The sequence below is a fragment of the Seriola dumerili genome, unplaced genomic scaffold, assembly GCF_002260705.1.
Source record: "Seriola dumerili isolate Sdu_G_001 unplaced genomic scaffold, Sdu_1.0 BDQW01000312.1, whole genome shotgun sequence".
Taxonomy (NCBI): domain Eukaryota; kingdom Metazoa; phylum Chordata; class Actinopteri; order Carangiformes; family Carangidae; genus Seriola; species Seriola dumerili.
The window spans coordinates 1,015,165-1,039,058 of NW_019174567.1; the positions used below are offsets into that span (position 1 = coordinate 1,015,165).

The 23,894-nt window shown below is 44.1% G+C and overlaps 3 protein-coding genes across 8 annotated transcripts in view; 2 read left to right on the top strand and 1 right to left on the bottom strand.

The window, feature by feature from the left end:
- LOC111231701 (NLR family CARD domain-containing protein 3-like) lies at positions 1–7,151 on the top strand. Its single transcript, XM_022758919.1, is given in 6 exon segments — positions 1–70; positions 596–2,396; positions 2,503–2,678; positions 3,726–3,897; positions 5,286–5,332; positions 6,622–7,151. Coding segments are annotated over 6 exon segments (2,796 nt in total).
- Positions 7,152–8,661: 1,510 nt separating this feature from the next.
- LOC111231666 (DNA-binding protein inhibitor ID-3-like) lies at positions 8,662–10,859 on the top strand. Its single transcript, XM_022758876.1, has 2 exons — positions 8,662–9,084; positions 9,912–10,859. Exons 1-2 carry the CDS (start codon positions 8,749–8,751, stop codon positions 9,927–9,929), a joined length of 354 nt encoding a protein of 117 aa, XP_022614597.1. The 5' UTR covers positions 8,662–8,748; the 3' UTR covers positions 9,930–10,859.
- A 3,917-nt stretch (positions 10,860–14,776) lies between these two features.
- Positions 14,777–23,894, bottom strand: part of LOC111231646 (kinase D-interacting substrate of 220 kDa) — a 19,006-nt gene continuing 9,888 nt past the window's right edge. For 3 of the 6 annotated variants that reach the window (XM_022758838.1, XM_022758840.1, XM_022758837.1), the window contains 11 exons: positions 23,675–23,763; positions 23,416–23,560; positions 22,994–23,156; positions 22,726–22,904; positions 22,320–22,579; positions 21,446–21,568; positions 20,359–20,388; positions 19,480–19,617; positions 19,244–19,342; positions 17,723–17,953; positions 14,777–17,594 (listed from right to left, as the gene is read on the bottom strand). In XM_022758838.1, the coding sequence (XP_022614559.1) occupies positions 16,395–17,594; positions 17,723–17,953; positions 19,244–19,342; positions 19,480–19,617; positions 20,359–20,388; positions 21,446–21,568; positions 22,320–22,579; positions 22,726–22,904; positions 22,994–23,156; positions 23,416–23,560; positions 23,675–23,763 (2,657 nt within the window). In that variant the 3' untranslated portion in view covers positions 14,777–16,394. The remainder of the gene's footprint in view (positions 17,595–17,722; positions 17,954–19,243; positions 19,343–19,479; positions 19,618–20,358; positions 20,389–21,445; positions 21,569–22,319; positions 22,580–22,725; positions 22,905–22,993; positions 23,157–23,415; positions 23,561–23,674; positions 23,764–23,894) is intronic. The other 3 variants (XM_022758839.1, XM_022758842.1, XM_022758841.1) reach the window with 3 other exon arrangements.

The following is a 23,894-nucleotide window of genomic DNA, read 5'->3' on the forward strand; positions in this document are numbered from 1 at the left end:
ATGGTTCTGGTGAAGATCAATCAGAATGATCTAGTGGAAAATTTCTCACACACCGTCTCAGAACCCACAGGTAAGTCATGGAAAGATTTAAAATAGGATGTTACAGAGATGTCCAGGAGTGATCAGTCAAAGCAAGGTGGACTTGTTTAAAGTGTTGAGGACGGTTTTCCTTTCAGCCTAAACACTTCTGTAGTTGAGACAGGTAGGTGGGGAGTAACAGGTGTCGTTTGCACATACTCACACATAGTGAAAGTTGTTTACTGAGACCAAACAAGAGGTCACACAGATGTTAATGTTAGCATGCTAGCTGAGGGGAGGTCTCCTCATTCCTTCTGCAGTTCCCAAACAACTCATAGTTTAGCACTAATCATCAATGAGACGAGCGTTATTTGAGTGTGTCTAAAATAGAGCTGTTACTTTGAACCCTGAGCATCACTCATAAACTATCAAGGCATGGCCATCACGCATCAGAAGACAGATATTTAAATTTTGAAAACCTTCTGAACGAATAGATACCACACTCAGAACATGTTTTCATGATTCATGTTTTCTATAGTAACTTCTAATTCATGTCATTTTTCTGTTCTTCATTCAGAGATTCTCACTGGCTGCCAAAGTGAACTCAAATCTAACCTGAAGAAGAAGTTCCAGTGTGTGTTTGAGGGCATCGCTAAAGCAGGAAACCCAACCCTTCTGAACCAGATCTACACAGAGCTCTACATCACAGAGGGAGGGACTGGAGAGGTCAATGATCAACATGAGGTCAGACAGATTGAAACAGCATCCAGGAAACCAGTCAGACCAGAAACAACCATCAGACAAGAAGACATCTTTAAAGCCTCACCTGGAAGAGACAGACCAATCAGAAGAGTGATGACAAAGGGAGTGGCTGGCATTGGGAAAACAGTCTTAACACAGAAGTTCACTCTGGACTGGGCTGAAGACAAAGACAACCAGGACACACAGTTCATATTTCCATTCACCTTCAGAGAGCTGAATGTGCTGAAAGAGAGAAAGTTCAGCTTGGTGGAACTTGTTCATCACTTCTTTACTGAAACCAAAGAAGCAGGAATCTGCAGGTTTGATCAGTTCCAGGTCGTGTTCATCTTTGACGGTCTGGATGAGTGTCGACTTCCTCTGGACTTCCACAACACTGAGATCCTGACTGATGTTACAGAGTCCACCTCAGTGGACGTGCTGCTGACAAACCTCATCAGGGGGAAACTGCTTCCCTCTGCTCGCCTCTGGATAACCACACGACCTGCAGCAGCCAATCAGATCCCTCCTGAGTGTGTTGACGTGGTGACAGAGGTCAGAGGGTTCACTGACCCACAGAAGGAGGAGTACTTCAGGAAGAGGTTCAGAGATGAGGAGCAGGCCAGCAGGATCATCTCCCACATCAAGACATCACGAAGCCTCCACATCATGTGCCACATCCCAGTCTTCTGCTGGATCACTGCTACAGTTCTGGAGGAGGTGTTGAAAACCAGAGAGGGAGGAGAGCTGCCCAAGACCCTGACTGAGATGTACATCCACTTCCTGGTGGTTCAGTCCAAACTGAAGAAGGTCAAGTATGATGGAGGATCTGAGACAGATCCACACTGGAGTCCAGAGAGCAGGAAGATGATTGAGTCTCTGGGAAAACTGGCTTTTGAGCAGCTGCAGAAAGGAAACCTGATCTTCTATGAATCAGACCTGACAGAGTGTGGCATCGATATCAGAGCAGCCTCAGTGTACTCAGGAGTGTTCACACAGATCTTTAAAGAGGAGAGAGGCCTGTACCAGGACAAGGTGTTCTGCTTCGTCCATCTGAGTGTTCAGGAGTTTCTGGCTGCTCTTCATGTCCATCTGACCTTCATCAACTCTGGACTCAACCTGATGTCAGAAGAACAATCAACCTCCTGGTTATCTAAAGTCTTCAGGGACAAGCCTGAACCAACACAACTCTACCAGAGAGCTGTGGACGAGGCCTTACAGAGTCCAAATGGACACCTGGACTTGTTCCTCCGCTTCCTCCTGGGTCTTTCACTGCAGACCAATCAGACGCTCCTACGAGGCCTGATGACACAGACAGGAAGTGGCTCAGAGACCAATCAGGAAACAGTCCAGTACATCAAGAAGAAGATAAATAAGAATCTGTCTCCAGAGAAAAGCATCAACCTGTTCCACTGTCTGAATGAACTGAACGCTCATTGTCTGGTGGAGCAGATCCAACAGTCCCTGAGATCAGGAAGTCTCTCCACAGATAAACTGTCTCCTGCTCAATGGTCAGCTCTGGTCTTCATCTTACTGTCCTCAGAAGAAGATCTGGACGTGTTTGACCTGAAGAAATACTCTGCTTCAGAGGAGGCTCTTCTGAAGCTGCTACCAGTGGTCAAAGCTTCAAAGAAAGCTGTGTATGTGAACATATATCCATCTACATTTCCTTTATCTTCTTCTTTAGTCACGGAAAAAAACAAATTTTTATACTTGTTTTCTTTTGTTCTGCTGATTCCTCTTCAGACTGAGTGGCTGTAACCTCTCAGAGAGAAGCTGTGAAGCTCTGTCCTCAGTCCTCAGCTCCCTGTCCTCTAGTCTGAGACACCTGGACCTGAGTAACAACAACCTGCAGGATTCAGGAGTGAAACTGCTGTCTGCTTGACTGGAGAGTTCACACTGTACACTTGAAGGTCTCAGGTCAGAATTAATTTATTAATGTAATTTACTTTTGAACAGTCAAGTTAAGTATTGAGACTTCTAATTCACTTTAATGATCTTGTATTAAATGAGGCAGTAATATTGAATTGAAGAGGTTTGCAGACTCAGGTGATCGTCACCTGTGCAGTGATTTTGTTCAGAACAGAGAAACTTGACTTGATATGAAATAAACCACAGATGAGAGTTGAAACATAATGAATTAATAAATGAAGAACTTCAGGAGAAACTGAACAGAAGTACGAGGAGACAACGAGGAAACTCAGCAGATGAACCTACAGACTAAGACTGAGGAAAGACAGAGACTGAAAGACTCAGGGGACACAGGTGAAACTCTTCAGGGCATCATATAACATCATATTTCCCAGGATGATAAACACAACATTTCAGTCAGACAGACTCATCAGACATGAACTCTGTTTCTCCTCCTCTCTGCTTTGGCAGCAGAAACAGTCTGACATCACTTTCACTTTTTAACTGCCTCACATCTTCACAACAGTTTGTTCATCATCAGAGAGAAAAACTAAAACATTCACTCTATAGTAAAGACAAATATAATAATTCTGCTGAGAGAGCTGACCCCCCCTGAACAAACACACATGAACATTAAATCTGACTTCAGTCAACAACATGAAGAACCACGTCAGGAGGTTTGGGTGGTGGAGGATCTGCAGCAGTAAACAGTGTTGACATGAGTGTAACCAGCAGAGACACTGACAGTGTCCACAGTGTTCAAATATCCACGCTGTACACCTGCATGAATATGATTGGATGTTACTGGTGACACAGCTGTGAAGGAGCCAATGAATGTGAAGAACACTAGAAACAGCTGATACCAATCAACCAAGACAACTACGACTTCAGTTCTGTGTCTGAACCAACACAAAGCTTCATTAGTGTCAGCGACAGTTGTGAACATCTAATGCTGGTGTGTGTGTGTGTGTGTGTGTGTGTGTGTGTGTGTGTGTGTGTGTGTGTGTGTGTGTGTGTGTGTGTGTGTGTGTGTGTGTGTGTGTGTGTGTCTCAGGATGTGTCAGGATGTCTGATCACAGAGGAAGGATGTCCTTCTCTGGCCTCAGCTCTGAGCTCCAACCCATCCTATCTGAGAGAGCTGGACCTGAGCTACAATCATCCAGGAGACTCAGGAGTGAAGCTGCTGTCTGCTGGACTGGAGGATCCACACTGGAGACTGGAGACTCTCAGGTATGGAAAGACAACAAGTCTCTCTCCTCTTTTATTTCCTGTCTCCCTGCTCGGGTCCGTCGTCATGAAAGACATCTTCTTTCTCTTAGTTGTGTTCAGAGGAGTGAGTCGGCCTGAATTAACAAACACATGGATCCTCACAAGTCTTTTACCAAACGGAGACATCCCTTCATTAGAGAACATCAGTCTCAGTTTGAGCCATGATAGCAGGATGGATGTAGGTATGACAGTGTCGGTTGGTCTGCCCACCTCTTTGGTCCAGACTGTAATATCTCAACATCTACTAAACATATTGAGATGAGATTTAGTTCAGATACTTATGATCCTCAGAAGATTCGTCCTCTGGGGATCATAAACAGTGACCCTCTGACTTTTCCTCTAGCGCCTCCAGCAGGTTCACACTTTTTCAGATTGTGATAAAATGTGAAAAGATGTGCAGGATGGCGAGAGATTAAACCCTCATGACCTCAGTGACCCCTGAATTTTCCTCTAGAGCTGCCATGAGATTTTTATTTGTGGTCCAGACTGAAACATCTCAACAAATATTGGATGATTGTGATGAAATGTGGTTCAGACGTTCATGTTCCCCTTTCATTCATGTTGTTACATGAACTGTAATAACCTTGGTGATCCTCTGACTTTTCATCTAACGCCATCATCAGGTCAACATGTTAATTTGTCCACTACTTTGGTTTCAAGTCTATTTTCCACCTCAAACACCTTTTCTATTTATATTCTTGATTATTGCACATTTGAAGTCAAAACAAAGAACAAACACAGATTCATTTAATTACATTACAAAAGCTTTGCTGGAACTTCAAAATTATAATTTAACAGTAAAAAACATTCAGTTTTTAACATTAAATTCTCAAGTCAAGTCAATGGACTTTGATTTATCAGATCCTAAAATCCTAAACTTTCCTCAGAGGGCTTTACAATCTGTCCAGCATACGGCCTCTCTATCATTAGAGCCTCTGTTTCAAACATGTAAATGACACTAAACACATTGAATCTGCTGTTAAACTGATCTGTGAACAGTCTGTAAACTGTTGAGTTGTTCATGTGAAAATTCAGGTCAAACTTCATTTTCAGGGGCAACTTGCAGAGACCAATATTTCCCATTCTGTTGAATCATGTAGGAAGACATCAATAAAAACACAGAGCAGATCAGTGGTGACTCTTATTGTTTGTACGTCACATTATCTTCTTCTTCTTCTTCACATCTTTTCCTCACAGACACCAGTGAAAGAAACAAGGAACCAGTTCAGACTGATGAGTTTCAGCCTGTTTCTGTGTCACACTGACAAACTGAGAAACACTGCTTCATGTTGAACAGCAGTTAGGACTCATGTTGGATAGAAAATCATTCTGACTGTTTCTTCCTCCAGGGTGGACCATGGTGGAGAGCACAGGTTAAAACCTGGTCTCAGGAAGTGTAAGTGTGGATTTAATGTGACTAATGATGAGCAAACAGCTGACTGTCAGTTTGTCTTTAAACACAATGTTGATGGTTGTAGAATGGGATGGATAACTCAGAGCTAGGGTTGGTTATAGGTGATTTGCATTCACCCAGGGAATGTCGATTAGAACATTGGAATGATGACGCAACTGATGAGATGGTCACAGGGTTTATTGTTGGTTGAGTGTGGTTCTGCAAACACAAATATAATGTCATATCACAACAGGCTCTGCAACAACTCTCCATCTACACAAGCACTTGACATAATTACAGGTCACAACAATAATAAGTATAAAGAAATACTAATCATTTCACATCTCAAATTAAAATGCTATACAGCCTGACAAGGAAACACATGTATAAATACAGACAGACTGTTTCATTAAAACTGAACAACCTTTTTAATTCTCTCAAGGAGTCTCTCCCTGTACAACTAAACATTCACTGTGCATTGCATGGTCTTATGGTGCCATCTAGTGGCCAAACCTACTAATGGCAGCAGCACCGGTGGTACATAATCTAAAAGAACGGCTGCCACATTATTTACCGCACTCGCCAACGGTACGTGGCGACTCCGAACAAGACGTGACCGAAATAACATGAACCAAACACTAGACAACCTGAACTCAGTGAGGTCAACTCGGCATTTCAACGTGTATTCAACTACATTACCCCCCCTGAGCCAATTGACATTAACCAGCTTACAATAGTTCAGACTTCGCATGAGTGATTTCAACCACTAACAGAATAAACTGTATACCTAGGTGAATGGAAATATTATAGTCAACACTTACTTCTTGTCATGCACGCACAAAAGTCCCAACAACAAGGCGAAGTCGACTTTCTCTCGCAACTCTTGTGGGGAAGAAGACCCGACCATGTTACACTCGTCACTTCCTGAATGAGGCCTTCATTTCCACCAAACCCTCCGTTTGGGCATGCACGCCTCAGCCGCTGAGGTGCCAGGCAACCAAACTGATTGGCATATTGTCACATATGAAACTTATAATTAACAACACATTCCCCAACAACACAATAATTACTATAAACAACATTAAAGAACTGTAATTGAACTACCTACATTGGCACATAGGGGCCTTTTATACAATAGTTGTGGTATTTATCCATTCAAACGTTACTGATGAGAGATGTCTGACTACATGTGTCACTGATAACTTTTACAGGAAATAATAACAATCAGTCAGTAATCAATCAATAATCCATCAGATGAGTCAGATGATAAACTGTCTTGTTCTCTCCATCAGATTCCTGTGAACTGGAACTGGACACAAACACAGTGAACAGAAACCTCAAACTGTCTGACAACAACAGGAAGGTGACATGTGTGAGAGAGGATCACTCATATCCTGATCATCCAGACAGGTTTGACTGGTGGCTTCAGCTGCTGTGTTCAACTGGTCTGACTGGTCGCTGTTACTGGGAGGTCGAGTGGAGAGGAGTGGTTGATATATCAGTGAGTTACAGAGGAATCATAAGGAAAGGAAAGAGTGAAGATTATGTGTTTGGAAGAAATGATCAGTCCTGGAGTCTGAGCTGCTCTGATGGTCGTTACTCTGTCTGGCACAATGACAGAGAAACATCCATCTCCTCCTCCTCTGTCTCTGACAGAGTAGCAGTGTATGTGGACTGTCCTGCTGGCTCTCTGTCCTTCTACAGAGTCTCTTCTGACTCACTGATCCACCTCCACACCTTCAACACCACCTTCACTGAACCTCTGTATCCTGGTTTAGGGTTGTGGTTCTGCTCATCTGGTTCCTCGGTGTCTCTGATTTGAGTGTAGGATGGAGAGTCTGGAAGTGACAGCAGCTTCAGTCCTGTGGTTTAAATGTTGGTGGTGGACGAGGTTTCAATTTGGTTCATCCTTGAGTCTAAGTGAATGTTTGTGCCGAATTTGAAGAAGTTCTGTTGAGGTGTCACATGTATGACTGAGCAGGACATACTCTGTTCCTCTTCAGGTAATAACCGGCGCCACATGAAGATAAACAAGCCTCCAGCTCCTCATTTTCCTCACACAACGCAGAGGGGAGGGGTCACCTGATCGCGCCAGTTACAGTGAAGTGCAGCAGAGCGGGGTCACAGCTGCGCAATGCGCAAAAAAAAAAACATTGCAAATTTTGGGCAGATATTGTGATTTCAGTTGGAATGGTAGCTTTTGCATTTTCACTGAAAGAAATATGAAATTGATGATGTGATTTTTGTTGGTCTTGTACCAAACAATCATGTTCCTTTACGTCTGGAGAACATGATCTGTAGGTCGAGGCGTCTCTGTAGCACCACAACACTGATGGTGCTAACAATGCTAATGCTAACAATGAACAATAATGTAACACATTTTACCTTCAAAAAAAATTGCAGCCACTGCGATTTGGATATTGCACATATTGTGATTTCGTGGTTTTGTGATTAATTGTGCAGTTCTAACAAAAGTGCAAAAATGATCATGAAAGAAACGTGATCAGTTTGATTGTAAATTGTGAAACCGAAATACTGAGACGCAATAGACTAAGAAAGTGATAACACTGTATTTAAAGTCACTTCACAGCTGATCATATGAAGTTTAAAAGGTGGAACACTTTAACTGAGCAGCCAGACATTATAACGAAGCCTGTTCTCTGCAGGTCGAGCTTCTTGACTCTGGCACAAACTCACATTCTGAACATTTGCAAAACAAACAACAGAAGCCTGTTGTTAGTCCTCTGTTAGGAAAATGTCAGTGTGAGTCGAACAGTCAAACACCTGTGCGGCTTCATGCATTTGAATATGTTGTGTATTAGCAGCAGCTGCAGGCCGTGTTTTGCATGTTGGTGGGTCAGAGCGACGCGACGCTGCGCTGCGCTGCAGACTGACGCTGATCACACAGAAAGATAAGATGCAAAGCGTGAGGGCTCATCACCGTTGTTATGCAGCTGCTCTCATGTCACAGCCTCCAGACACTGCAAATCAACCCACAGTCAAATGAGAGCTCTACGTCATCACCTACGGTGGCCTCATCAGAGGCTCAGCATGGAGACACCTGTGGTCCACTCACAGCAACCTGACCATGGAGCTCTGATGACGTCTGACGTCATTGTCAGAGTACTTGTTTTATTTGATGTGTATTTATTTAATTGTCTAAACGTTATTGAGACAGGTGAGCTGTCACTCAGACGATTCAGGGATCAATCAGCTCGTTTGAAAAGATGATTGACGTTCTGTTTGAGCCAATGAGCGTTCAGCTCAGACTGCAGCCTCTCTATAAGAAGCTCAGTCTCTGCTCCGTGGTCTGCAGGTGTTTCCCTGCCTCCTCTGGTGTGTCAGCGTCCCGCCCTTTGCAGGTTCTGATCCGGTGCAGGTGGGTTTTCTCATGTGAAGCTCACTGTCCACCAGGAGACATGACAGCCGGGAGCCCGGTGCCGTCACCGGACTCCTCACGGAACAAGAGCCAAGCGGCGGAAGACCCGCAGGTCCCGGTTCTCCTGCTGCGGGACATGAACCTGTGTTACCGGCTGCTGCGGCAGCTGGTGCCCGGGGTGCCGCCCGGACGCGCCGCCAGCAGGGTAGACATCCTGCAGCATGTCATCGACTACATCCTGGACCTGCAGACCGAGCTGGACGCCTCCTGCCCGCCCGCAGACCGAGGAGAACCGCACCGCTGTGACCGGCAACAGCAGCGCCCACAGCGGACACAGAGCGGCCAGAGCGCCGGTGTCAAGACCCACACCTGCCAGGTAGGAAACAGTTCATTTCAGTGTATCTGCTTATTGATCAGGTATTGATAGCTGATCAGCTTTGACCGTCTGTTTTCAAACGGCTTCTGTTCATCATTTTGTTTTTGATGGAAAAAAAAATAAAGGAACAAAGAAAACAAAATAATGAAATCTTCTTGTTATTGATTTTATATTGAATTTATTTGGATTAAAGATGTTTGTTTTGGTTTCTTCAGCTTGTTAAACAGCTGCTGACTTTTGTGGTTTTTATATCATATAAAGTCCAGGTCCGTGACGACCTCTGACCTCTGATGCCTCAGCAGTTTTGTGACTGTGGTTTTGACTTTTGTTGATCTGAAAACTATTTGTTTAATATTGATTAAGCTGACTGATCAGGTGCTTTAATGTTTAGGAACCACTGACTGTTCTTGTGGCTGCACCACCACAGAGGGATTTGACCTTTGACCTTGTGGTTGTTCTGGTCACATTCAGAGCTGGACACACACACACACACACACACACACACACACACACACACACACACACACACACACACCCCCTGACCTGAACCTTAAAACCAGATCTGAGCCTTTGAGACTAAATGTCCGGTCCTCACACACAGTCGTGTATCTGTCACTTCAGAGGACAGATCATAACCCTAAGCTAACCTAAAGCTAAAGCTAAGTCAATCTTAACTTAAACCTAACCAAGTAGACACCCTAAAGTTTAATGATACGCAAACTGTGTTCTGCACATCCCCCAAAGGGGGACACACTATGTCCTTTCACTTTAAAAGCCTGTGGACGGTCCTAGTCTAACATGATGCTTCTCCATCTCGCCTCTTGCAGGAGCCTGATTCGACCTGACGTCACCAGAGATACTGAGTCGTCCTTCTCTGGACTCGGTGTCGCTCTTGCCTGAACTGGACGAGGAGGCGATCTGATCTTGTTTGTTTGTTTGCATCATCACAGAAACCTCGGCCACTCAGAATCACAACCTTTGATCCGAGTCTGATTTGGATCAAGTCTGGATTGAATCTGTTAAACTCAGACTTTGAGACAGGAGATGTGAGCCGGACCTGAGATTTAGTTTTGACTTCAGAGTTCCTTTAACTTCCTTTCTATTGTCCTGCACTTCCTGCTTGATTGTCAAAATAAGACTCAAACTGGGACACATCAGAGCTCAGCTGACACAAATCAACCTTTACGGTGACAGTTCATCATTTTCCACCACGATTATTTTTAACTCTCACTCTGGTGCTGCGTTCACTTAAACTGGGAAGTCAGAGCTGGGGGTGACGACACACCTAAGCTAATCGCGCTCTCGAACAGTCAGGACCTTGTTGTTGTTGTTGTTGTCGTTAACAGAACCAGTTGATAACAACATTACAGCGTAGCAACATGTCCCCAGACAGTTCTGTGTGTGCGGCAGCGGCCATCTTGGATTTCAGGTTTGGGAATTCATTGTTTGGTGTTTAGACTTCCCTGTTGAAATGGAGCACATCATGAAATCTGCCACCACAGAAGAAGAGCTTCACAGCTTTGACTCTTCAAAATAACAGTCTGGAGAAATGTGTTAGTCCTTTTTTAAATTCTGGTGTGTTCTTATCTGTTCATCCTCTGTTGTTGTGGTTTTGCAGGAATTATGGGAAATTCTTTCTGCTGCAAATCAAAACAGTACTTTGATATTTTCAGTTGACTCATAGTTTGAACTCAAAATTCTCAGTTTGGTCAAAAGTTTTTAAAATTTAAACTCTGCAACCTGAAATCTGCTGCCACAGGAGGAGGAAATATTAATATCTTTTCAAAGTAAAAGTCTACAGTGTGATCTAATTTATTCAGATTTTTTTGGTTTTATTTTGTGTTAAACTTCTACGACACATTCTGCAAAAAAAAGTCGCACATTTAAATATTTTCTTTGACTTCAGCGGTGGAGTGTAAGGCACAGCCTGTTGCACTTTTATACTGAAAAGTTTGAACTAAATTACAGATTGAATAGTTATTTTTTGACACATTTGTACATAAGTCTGAAATTCAAATAAAAAAATTCACCAAATAGTTTTGGCTCAAATTTTTAAGACTTAAACTCCAAACTGAAGCATTGAGCTTTTTGCCTTTTCAAAGTAAAAGCCAGGTATTCTGAATGATTTTAGTTCAAATTTATTATCAGGGGTTTTTGTATTGTTTTGTGTTTTTTGGTAGAAGTCATACAGACTCCATATTTTTACATTGAGACTTTTTCATCAATGATTAAATTTAGTCTCACAAAAGAAAAGACAAAAAAAATTCACATTTGATCCAAAATATTCTTTAGTCTTTATTTACAAGGATAGCCCCTTGAGATGTCCCATCTCATTTTCGAGGGGGTCCTTACAGATGATACAAAACAAAACGAAACACAAAACCGACATCATAGTAGTAAATTATAATAAAGGTAAATACAACACAAGACTATACAAGACAATTAGACGCAGAGACAACCACACTCATACACACGTACACTCAAACTTTGCTCCCATAGTCACTCCCCTTCCAGCCCACACCATAATCAGAACCAATCAGTGAACCATCTGCCAAAATACAACTGCAAGGTGACATGAATGCACATACATATAATAAACAGCATAAGGGAGAGGAGAGAAGAAAAATAAATAAATAAAAATAAATAAAAAATGAAAGAGAGAGAGATCAGAAACAGGAGCAGGATGTTTGAAGATGAGTAAGAAGAGATGATTTGAAGATATGGAAAGAGGTAATAGACCTGAGTGAACGGGGAAGATTGTTCCAGTCTGTTGGAGCTTTAAATTTAAATGCACGACGACCTATTTCTTTGTTGACTCTGAGTGTAAGGAAGAAGGGATGATCCGTATGCCTTAAGCTGTACTGTGAACTAAAGGGAATTAGGTAATGTTTCAGATATGAAGGGAAATTGAAATGAATACACTTAAAAATAAACAGTGACCAGTGGAGTTGCCTTCTTGACTTTGGGGCCAGCCAGTTCAAGGACTCATATAACAGACAGTGATGGGTTTTATAGGGACATCTAAGCACAAATCTACAGAGACTATTGTGTCTCTATCTGAGGTGTTCCCATAGATAACATCAGCATAATCAAGTAATGGAAGTATCAGTTCAGTTATGATTCTTTTACGGATTTGTTGTGAGAAACAATCAGCAGAACGATAGAGAGATTTCAGTTGACCATATATTTTCTTGGAGATTGAGTTGATATGAGTTTTGAAGGAGAGCTGGGAATCAAGCCAGAGACCGAGATATTTAAATCCATCAACTTTTGTCAGAGCTGTTCCATCAAGGAAAGTAATGGACCAGTTTTTAGTTAAGGGCAAAGAATTAGGTCGAGTATAAAACAACATATTATAAGATTTATTCTTGTTCAAGAGAAGCTTATTGGAAGAGAACCATTTCTGAACTAAGTTAAAATCAGATTGTAGGGAGTGTTGGATTTGTGAGATGTTGGAACTGGAAGAGTATATTACAGTGTCATCTGCATATAAATGAATTAAACAGTCGGAACAGATTTGTGGAAGATCATTGATGAAGATGGAAAATAAAAGAGGACCTAAGGATGAACCTTGTGGAACTCCTTTATCAATAATTTTGAAGTCTGACTGACTGCCCTGAAAAATAACACATTGACTTCTGTGATGAAAAAAAGAATTGAAAAATAATAAAGAGTCAGAAGACAGACCAATTGTATACAGTTTATCCAGGAGAAGATAATGATCAACCATGTCAAAAGCTTTGGTGAGATCAATGAATATAGCACCTGTTGGCATGTTGCTGTCAGATGCTGATAGTATATCGTTCGTGAATTTTAAAAGAGCAGTGTTGGTCGAGAAATTTGGTCGAAAACCAGATTGGTGTGGGGATAATAAGTTATGGTCATTGAGATATTTAGATAATTGATTAAAGATTAGTTTTTCAAATATTTTTGTTATGCTGTTGATAATTGAAATGGGTCTATAGTTGTTAATATCTGTGGTATCACCTCCTTTCTGAAGAGGAGTTACCCTGGCACATTTCCACGATTGAGGTGTTTCACAAGTAGCCAGTGATAAATTAAATAAATCAGCCAGGGTAAATGACAGTACATGAGAGGCAAGTTTAAAAAATTTAATCTCCAGACCATCTGGACCAGCACTGCATCCTGAACTTATCCCATCGATAACCTGCTGAACATCAGTTGGAGTGATGGTTTTGAAGCAGAAGGATTTATATGTGTTCTGAGTCGGGGTAAAGTCAGAATGAGAAGAAAAAAAAGGAGAGCTGCCAATTGTGGAGAAGTGCTGACTGAAGGCCTCTGCAATTATTAAAGGTTCGCCGACAGTTTCACTGTTTATTCTAATATGAGTAGTGGGGCTATTTGTGGGCTTGTTGGTTACACAATTGATTCTCTTCCAGAATTGCTTTGGATTCTTAAAATCAGTTGATAAACAGTCCTTATAGTAATTTGCTTTGGCATTTCTAGTATTGGTTTTACACTCTTTAGACTTTAGACTCTTTGTAAGCCTCCCAGTCAGCAGAATCCTTTGATATGCGGTATTTTTTCCATGCCTTGTCTCTTTGTTTGAATAAATGTATGAGATCTCCTTTGATCCAAGGTAGATGTCGACCCTTAACTTTAATTGATGTCCAAGGAGCATGTTTATCAATTATCTCGACAAATTCCTTATAAAGGTAATTCCATGCATCTTCAGCAGATGGAATTAAGTGAAATCTCTCCCAGTTTATATTTAATATATCTTGGATAAAGTGTTCAGGGTTAATGTTATTCGGTTTCCTTACTTTGATTAATTTAGGAGGAAGATGAGGCATTTTAATTTTCCAGATACAAAAAACAATAGGAGTCTGGAGTTTTCCTGGACACCTGAACGATGACGGCACTCGATCACCGGAGGAGTGGAGAAATTCACTTCACCTAGAAGCTGCGGGATCAGATCTCATGAAGCCTAGGATTTCTCTGGCCTCGGCCCTCTCAGGTATGCCGGTGAATCGTAGGTTGGAGCGTCTGCTTCGGTTCTCAGCATCTTCAGCCCATAATTTCAGGTCAGTGTTTTCCTTTTCAAGCGCTTTTACACGTTTGACCAGGTCTGTTATATCATCCTCATTTGAGCTGACTCTCTACTCAAGCTCATTGACCTGCTCTCCAAGCATTTGAAGTGAGCCATCTATTTTGGTCAGACTGGCTCCAAGTGAGTCAAATTTATTGTCCATGTGTGAGATCATATCGAGCTTCATTTGCTGCATCATATCCAAAATACTTTGGAGAGTAATTGGCTCGTCACCCATTGAGAGGCCAGCCATTTTTCCACTCACACAAAGAGAAGAGTGTGGTCCAGTAACTAGTTGGTTTGAGGCTGAAAATTACTTTAGTTTACGTTTCTTGATAAACCACTAGTAGAACATTAACACCAAAGTAGTTTTAGAGTGGAGATATATATCACAATGACCTCATTAAGCGAAAAGTTGGGCCAGCAGACTGCAGCTTGTAGCTCACCCTCACACCACGGCAGCCATGATATCAAAACACAAACTGATGTTTCTGACATCCTTAAAACTTTTACAAAACATTAAAGCTCCTCCAGTATAAAGGTCTCTGTCCATGTGTAGTTTAATTATAGATCAGGTAACAAAAACAATTCAAATATGAATGTAATTTTAAAAAATAGTCACGAAGCATCAACGTTCAGACGTTATTTATTCATGTTTTAGTGCAGGACAGATTCCACTAACTTCACCTTCACACCACGAGTCACATGATCACAGAACAACACTGTAAACCTCTACAACAACTTCATCATCATCATCGACGTGCAGCTTCATGCAGACGACACGAGAACACGGACCTGACACTGAGCTCGTCACCAGCGTTTATACTTCATGTTTATTTCTACAAATACATTTTGGCTGATTTTTTAAAATCCTTTTTAATTCTGGAGAAAATCTGAGCTGCAGAGAAAACTTTGTTCCATCACAGATTTAATGAAAGTGAAAAACAAACCTGAAGTTCAAAGACTTCCCTGACATTTAATCCAATGGGACACATCAAATCATCATCAATATCTAAAAGCCTTCAAAAGTCCGATAATGTTCAGTTTACGATTGATTATCAGAAGAGCTGCCCATGAGTTTTTGAGTCAGTTTGAATAAAACGCTAAACTACAAACACAAAAACCACCAACACTGAACGACTTAATACTGACACTACAACAGCTTTTATCTGAAGTCAATAACCTGAATCACAGAGAAGTGAATGTGGCAGGGGTGGATGAGGTTTTCAGTGTGTGAATCCACAGCAGCAGATCTGACCTCTGACCTCCATGGAAAACGTCATGAGAAAGAATCTGACTGTTACTACACTAAGATCTTTTATTTTAACTAATTTTATTTCTAACACCTGGAGGATCAATCCTCCTTCAACCACAGAAACAAACAGGATGAAATGTAAAAAAAACATGAAAGAAAAAGACAAACTGAGAAAGTTGAGTCATTAAAATGATAATTAAATAGAAATAATGAACTGAGAATAAATTATATTCAGACAGAATATTATAGTTTCCTGATGTTTCTATATAATTGTTAACTAGAGAAAGTTCATGTTTAGGTCTTTCCACAATGGGAGGATTCAGTGAAACATTAATGTATAGCCTATAGCATGTACTTATGATGATGATGATGTAACTATAGATTCATCAGCTCGTTCTTCATGACGACTCCTGACTGACTGAAAGAGAATGAATCTATATTTATGGATCTGAGCTTCAGTCCATCAGACAGAAACAGCTGCTCTGATGTTTCTACATATACGTGGCTCTGCTGTGGTTTTAAATGTTGCTGCAGCAAGGGATTGTGGGACGGCACGTCTCCTAACCCCCCCCCCCACACACACATAGTGTTTAATAAATAGATGCAGGAAATGAATATGACATGGGGTCGGCTCTGCTTCCTGTCTGATGCTGGGACTCACACACTCAGGTTCAGTGAAGGATTTTTTTTATGCACAGTAACAATGAACACTGAATATCTGCAGGGGACACTAAAGTCACTCGTCTAAAGCGTCTAAATGTTTTCCAGATGTGACATTGTGTTTAACATCTGCAGGTCGATTCCTGGAGACAGAGATCACGTTACAACAACAACATGCAGCAGCTTCTAGTCAGAATCAAGTGTCTACGTCACTACTACACCTGTGAACATGCACCACGCACTAAACTACCAGTCCGCCAGCAGCCCTCACATCTCAGTAGAAGCTTCTGATTGGTTCAGAAGGTGGAGGCGGCTCCCGGCGGCTCCCTCTTTTTATTTGTGAGATCACAGGATGCTCTCGCGTTCCTCGCCAAAGGTGACGGTGTCTGAGGACACGGTGCAGATCTCTGGCGGGTCCCCGGGTTTCAGGCCCCTCTTCAGGTGAACCACTCGGACGTTCTCGTTGTTCGGCCCCGGCCTGGTGGCGGTGGTGGTCCCGGAGGTGCCGGTGGTCCCGGTGCTGGGGGACATGATGACGTCGCCGGTGGAGGACGAGGAGGTGGGGTTGGAGGAGGAGGTGGAGCCCTCTGCGGGCTGGCGGGGGCGGTTGCCTTGCTGGGCATTGGTGTTGTTGTTGAGCGTCACGTTGCTCGGCGTGCGGTTCAAGTTGTAGCTCTTGGACGAGGGCCAGCTCTCCTCTGGGCTGCTGGCCAGCAGGCTGCACTGGTCCTCCGAGCAGATGGACATGCGGGCGACGACCGGGTCCTGGAGGCCGCTGAGGCTGCTGGGAAGGCCTCGCTTCCTGGCCAGGCTCTCCTCGTCCAGCTCAATCAGGTTGGCCCTCTCGAGCTGTGACAGGTCTGCCTCCTCGTCCTGCAGCGAGTGGTTGGGCGAGCTCTCGTTGGAACGTACACCGGAGTCGGACGAGTCCTTCTTGTCCAGCATGGCGTCCGACAGGTAGTCCTTCCCCTTCAGTGCTAGCGAACCACTGGGCAGTTTGGGGTCGCCTACCTTCTTGCCGTCTTTCAGCAAGGGGGCATTATCGGACTCCTCAGACTCTTCATCGTCACTGGTCAGCTTCTGGTAGCGCAGCCCTCCGCCGGCCTTCAGCTTCAGGTCTGCGGCACCCTGGAACAGCCCGCCTCTTTCGGCTGATGTTTTGCGTGTCAACAGGGACTTGGAGGATCCATGGTCGCCCTTCTCATCCTCCTCTGTGATGGGGTCCAGGGCGTCACCGTTGGAGGGGAAGTCAGTGTTGTCTGCTGCCGGCTTGCTGCCACTCCTCTTGCTGAAGGGTTTGCGTCCATCCTGCTCAGTGCCGTCCTTGCTCTTGTCCTCGGACGATGACGTCATAAACTGTCCCGGCAGCGGTTGGACGGGCTTCTCTCCGCCGCCGCCACCCATCTCCAGCTGGGCCATCTGGGCAATGTACTCCTGGTAGGCGTTGCGGTACTCGGCCTGCTGCTTGTCTGTCAGCTTGGAGATGTCGTTGGACGACTCCTGAGAGTTGAGGCTGGTCATGCTGGCGGTTCGATGAGCTCCGCCCTGAAGACAGAGAAGAGTTTTCTGTGTCTGAATGAAGTAAACAGCTGATTATTCTAATTATCCACTTTCTGATTGATGAAATGATTCTAAACTGATCGGCCTTCCTGTCGCTGTATTTGTGTGTTTACCATCCACTGCATGTTTCCATGTCGCGTTGGTTCGTCCAGACCCACAGTGCTCAGCTCCTCAAAGCTCAGGTTGAAGCTGTACATTGGTGAAGCATCCGTGTTGGCCGCGCCGGCGTGAGGCGGAGCTGCAGCTCGTCTTCCCACTTCAGAATGACCACCGACGACGCTGCCTTGCTCACTGGCCGCTTCCTCGTGCAGAACCTGACTCTCAATGTGACGCATGTCCAAGACCTGCAGTAGGACAGAGGAGATGGATTCTACAACCTGAATATGATGGTGATTTCAGTTACACTGTTGTCGTCATGTTGTTGTCGTCATGTTGTTGTGTTGTCGTGGTGCTGTTGTTGTTGTGTTGTGGTGTTGTAATCATGTTGTGTTGTCGTGGTTTTGTTGTGTTGTGGTGTTGTTGTCGTCTAGTTGTTGTGTTGTTGTTGTTTTGTTGCGTTGACGTGCTGTTGTGTTGTCATGGTGTTGTTGTGTTGTTGTCGTCATGTTGTTGTGGTGGTGTTTCATGTTGTTGTGTTGTCGTGGTGTTGTCATGTTGTTGTTTTGTCATGTTTTGTCGTGGTGTTGTTGCATTGTTGTGGTGGTGTTGTCGTGTTGTTGTCGTGGTGTTGTTGTGTTGTCGTGGAGTTGCGTTGTTGTGGAGTTGTTGTGTTGCTGTGGTGTTGTTGCGTTGCTGTGGTGTTGTCGTGCTGTTGTTGTTGTGTTGTTGCGTTGTTGTGTTGTCGTGGTGTTGTTGTGTTGTTGCGTTGTTGTGTTGTCGTGGTGTTGTTGTGTTGTCGTGGAGTTGTTGTTGCGTTGTTGTGGTGTGTTGTCGTGGTGTTGTTGTTGTGTTGTCGTGGTGTTGTTGTGTTGTTGTGTTGTCGTGGTGTTTTTGTGGTGTTGTCGTGGTGTTGGCGTGGTGTTGTTGTGTTGTCGTGGTGTTGTTGTGTTGTCATGCTGTTGTTGCGTTGTTGTGGTGGTGTTGTCGTGGTGTTGTTGTTGCGTTGTCGTGGTGTTGTTGTGTTGTCGTGGTGCTGTTGCGTTGTTGTGGTGTTGTCGTGCTGTTGTTGTTGTGGTGTTGTGTTGTCGTGGTGTTGTTGTTGTGTTGTCGTGGTGTTGTTGCGTTGTTGTGGTGTTGTCGTGCTGTTGTTGTTGTGGTGTTGTCGTGGTGTTGTTGTTGTGTTGTCGTGGTGTTGTTGTTGCGTTGTTGTGGTGTTGTCGTGGTGTTGTTGTGTTGTCGTGCTGTTGTTGTGTTGTTGTGGTGTTGTCGTGGTGTTGTCATGTTGTTGTGTTGTCGTGGTGTTGTTGTGTTGTCGTGGTGTTGTTGCGTTGTTGTGGTGTTGTTGTGCTGTTGTTGTTGTGGTGTTGTGTTGTCGTGGTGTTGTTGTTGTGTTGTCGTGGTGTTGTTGCGTTGTTGTGGTGTTGTCGTGGTGTTGTTGTGTTGTCGTGGTGTTGTTGTTGCGTTGTTGTGGTGTTGTCGTGGTGTTGTCATGTTGTTGTTTTGTCGTGGTGTTGTTGTGGTGTCTGTGGCCTGACCGTGGCTCTGAAGAGCTGCCAGTCTCCAAAGTTCATGCTCATCTCCTTCTTCAGCTCATCGATGTTGCACTGAGTCAGAACTCTGCCGTTGACGTTGGCCTGAAAACCAGACGCAGAAAAGTCTCAAGTTTGACACGTAAAATCGTCTCATGTCGGAACCTGAAGCCCATGAAACGTGTTCTGCTTCACACAGTCGAACACAGTAACCACCCGGTGCTGCTGCTCGTGTCACTGACCTTTCTGATGGTGGCGGTGTACTGTCCCATCATGCTCTGGTCGATGCCTTCGATCTGCCGCACGCGCTCACAAACGGACTCTGTTGTCATGGAGCTGAGGAGGATGGCCGGAGTTCCTGACACGACAGAGGCTGAACCCTGAACACAAATGCACACAGGTTTGATTCCCAGGAAAAAGCTTTTTATCACTGGATGTTTTACAGTTTCCAGCTTAGTGAAGAGAACACACTATCAGGACTGATCCAGAGTCTGTCTGGAGTCCGTCGGTGGTGAGTTTCTGATCTACAGCGAGTCGTCAGTGGATAAGTGGACACTCTACAAACACTCCATTCAAATATATGAACAACTTGTGACCCTGTAAAAACTCAGTGTGAAAACAGGAAGTCTGTGTTTAAGATATCAAAATAAGACTCTTAATATCAGAACTGTTTTTATATTTTATATTTAATTTATCAGAAACATTCACTTAGTTCTACTAGATGGTTTATTTCTGTCTCTCACATCGTGTTTACATTTACTATATTACCAACGAGAGTCTTCACTCATTCTTAAAAACATGTTTCCAATATGTCAACACGTCTACATTCTATTAACAAAGGTGTCAGGCCTGAGCACAAACAGTATTTACCCTGGGGGGAGTGTAAGGGGGGGGGGGGTCCAAAGGTCAAACCACTTATCGCTCTGAGCAGATCAAACAGCTACTCTACTGAAGCTACAAGCAGCTAGTTCAGGCAAGGTGCATGCTGGGAGTTGTAGGCAGAGCACTTCAGAGGGAGTTAGCTGAAGGAGGACGGCAGCAAGAGCAGTGAAGGAAGGAAGGAAGGAAGGAAGGAAGATTGGAAGATTGGTCGTGTTGGTTAGAGTTCAAGAGTTCAATACCTGCTTCCTTTTCAAAGATGAAACTTTATACTGCAGACAGACAGACAGACAGACAGACAGACAGACAGACAGACAGACAGACAGACAGACAGACAGACAGGTGAGGAATGAAATTCAGGTGGAGAGAAAACATCAGGAAAACAAAGACAAGCGACAGCGAGGCCGAGTGGAAACATTCAGCCACCATGAGTCTGTTTCCATAAATCCTATTGAATTATATGGTTGGTTGATCGAAGTGTATTAATGTCGAGTGGTGGTGTCTCCTGTAGATAATCAGTGACGATGATCAGCAGCTGTTTTCACTTTCAGGGCATCAGAGGAAGAAAACTAAATGTTTCCTGAGCTGCACAGCACCCCCACCACTGAAGAAGAGACGAGCGGAGTCAACAGTAGAAGAAGAACGAGGAAGAAACCAGCAGCTGGGAAAGTTTCAGTCTTGATCAGACTGAGTTTTATCCATTGATGATCAATATAGTTCATATAAATACAATATAATATACGAAGTCAAACATCTGTCAGAAACACTTACTGAATCTAATTGATTAGCCGACATGGATTTACTAATTTACTTCCACTTGCTGGTTGCAACTTCTTGTGATACAAACTGAATCTTGGACGTTTACAGACATTCAGATTATTGACAGAATCATCATCAGTTAAATCTCTAAATTATTAAAGGAGCTTCATCTTCATCATTTCTAACTCTTCATCCTTTCGTTTCTTTTCCTGCTGGAAATTCACTTCAGTTCAAACCTGACAGGAAACTAACGAAGAGGATTACGTGTGAATCTTTTTTTGTTTTTTAGAATTCTGACTTTAACCTCAAAATTTAACAAAAGACCAAATTCAACATGTAGCACTAATCCTCTTCATTAGGAACCAGATCAACAGTGACAGGAAGAAGAATTATTCCCTCAGTCCTGCAGGAAAATAACCAACACTTGGGTCTAAAGACAAAGAGAAAATGAATCTGGTAGAAAGAATCAGCTGCACATTCTTCTGGAGACGTTTGTCCTGATGAAAACTTTGTTCTGATTCACTCTGACAAAATAAAAACAACCGTCCTCCACTCAGGTGTTGTACTTACAGGTGCAGCGCTGGCGTCCCTGCTGTATGAGGTTTTAGGTGGCGGGCGTGGATGAAGGTGTGATGGGTAGGAGGAGCCCACAAGTGGGCGTGGCAGCTGGTAAAGGTGATGGGGGAAATATGGCTGGGGGGGAGGGCAGAAAATCAAAATAATGTTCATGGTGATGATCTGAACATCACACAACAAGAAGGAGGCAACAGAAAAATAAGAACTCACTTCAAATCACACTGTGACAGGCAGGAAGTCAGCTGTTACAGCTGTTGTTACAGATGTTATAGATGTTACAGCTGTTGTTACAGATGTTGTTACAGCTGTTATAGATGTTACAGCTGTTGTTACAGCTGTATTATAGCTGTTGTTACAGATGTTGTTACAGCTGTTATAGATGTTGTAAATATTGTTACAGATGTGTTACAGCTGTTGTTACAGATGTTATTACAGCTGTTATAGATGTTACAGCGGTTGTTACAGCTGTTGTCACAGATGTATTATTGTCACAGATATTATAGATGTTACAGATGTGTTACAGGTGTTACAGGTATTGTTACAGATGTATTACAGCTGTTACAGCTGTTACAGATTAGATGTTACAGATGTGTTACAGCTGTTGTTACAGCTCACCTGACAGCACAGTGTGAATGAAATCATACTGAAGCAGAAGACACAAATAATGAAAGGTGAACTGAACCAGGTGAGCAGGGAACAGTCTGATGACATCACAGCGTTACCGTCACTCAGCCAATCAGGAACCATGTTTCATCATCTCTAACAGAGTTCCAGGTGGATGATTTACCTGAGCCCACACCTGTAAGCTGTCACCTGTCAATTTGAATGACATCATCATGCGAGGTGTGTGGGCGGAGCCTGCACTCACCCTGTTGTAGAAGGGGTGCTGTGGTCCAGCCATGCCGCTGTAGTAGCTGCTGTGAGGCTGCGGGGAGACGACGCCCCCTGGTGGCTGGGTGAAGGGTCCGCTGAAGGAGGCGGAGGGCGAGCACGCCGACGACACCTGGCTGTAGACCGAGGAGGGGCGGGGCTGAGCCTCCTGCAGGGGGAGGGGCGGGTACGTGACCCCGCCCATATTCATCTGCTCCCGGGCCGCACGAACATCTGGATCAGACAAAGAAAAAACATCTGGATCAGACAGAGAGAAAACATCTGGATCAGACAGAGAGAAAACATCTAGATCAGAGAGAGAGAGAAAACATCTGGATCAGACAGAGAGAAAACATCTGTATTGGACAGAAGAGGGGGCCCAGATGTGCAGTACTCTGAGTTACCTGCTATGATCTCTCGGAGCTTCGGGTCCAGGTTGACGGTGCAGGGCAGGAAGGTGCGGATGTCTCTGGCCGTGAGGACGGGCGTCCGTGAAGACAGGAAGACCTCGAAGCTGCGAACGTCTCCGTCGATCTCCAGCAGAGGCTCCACGTCTTTGGTGGTGGGGATGTTCTTGGACACTCTGAGGGAGAAGACACGGGGTCATCTCTCCTCACACTTTCACTGTGAACTGCTGACACACTCAGGAAGAGCCTGAGCATGACCTCTGACCTCTCATAGATGGTCTTGAGCGTGGCCTGGTCGGGGACTCCGTCGGTTTCTTCTAGGTACAGGATGAGCCAAGACGTCCTGTAGGGCCACTGCTCCGTCAGGTTGATCCACGACGCCAGACGGTCCCAGTTAAAGCTGATCTGATTGGCTCGCAGCAAACGACCTGCACGCATGGCAAGGGGCGGGGTCAGTTATTACTGACAGACGGAGGGAAGACAAACAAACACAATGAACTATCTGAGCAGGTCAGACTGGGACAGGAAGTGACTGATCCGCAGAGTGTGTAACAAATAAAAGCACGTTCTCAAAGTTTCTAACATGAAGTTTCTAGTTTGAATAACGAGATGACTTTGTGATCAGAGAAAATCCAGGAGGGCAAACTTCCTGTAAGTGTGTCAAAATAAAAGCCCTGAGTCAGACACCTGTGACAGAGACGATGTTGAGCAGCCTCCTCATGGTCTGAGGGCTGATGTCACTGAACCAATCCTCCGTCACCATCAGCTTCGTCAGGTCAAACGACATCTGACGAGTCACCGAGCGCTGCACCTGACGCCGCCGGTACGTGTCCTACACACAGACGACACAGGTCACATGACCACAGACAGGCCAAACAAACAGTTATCACTTACACACACACTCACACTCACACACACACACACACACACACACACACAGTCTCACCCTGCGAGCGAGCGTCGTCTTGCTGCCAAACTTGGTCAATTCTCCCAAACTGTGCTGAGACAGTTTCCTGTCTAACTCCTCATGCCAACCTGGGGGGGGGGACAGAGATGAGGCTATTTAAGCTCCGCCCACATGAATCAGCAGCTCTGTGTGTGATTGGCTTCATATTTTCTCTGTGCTTTTATTTTTGAGGAAACAAAGTACTGCTCCTGTGAACCCT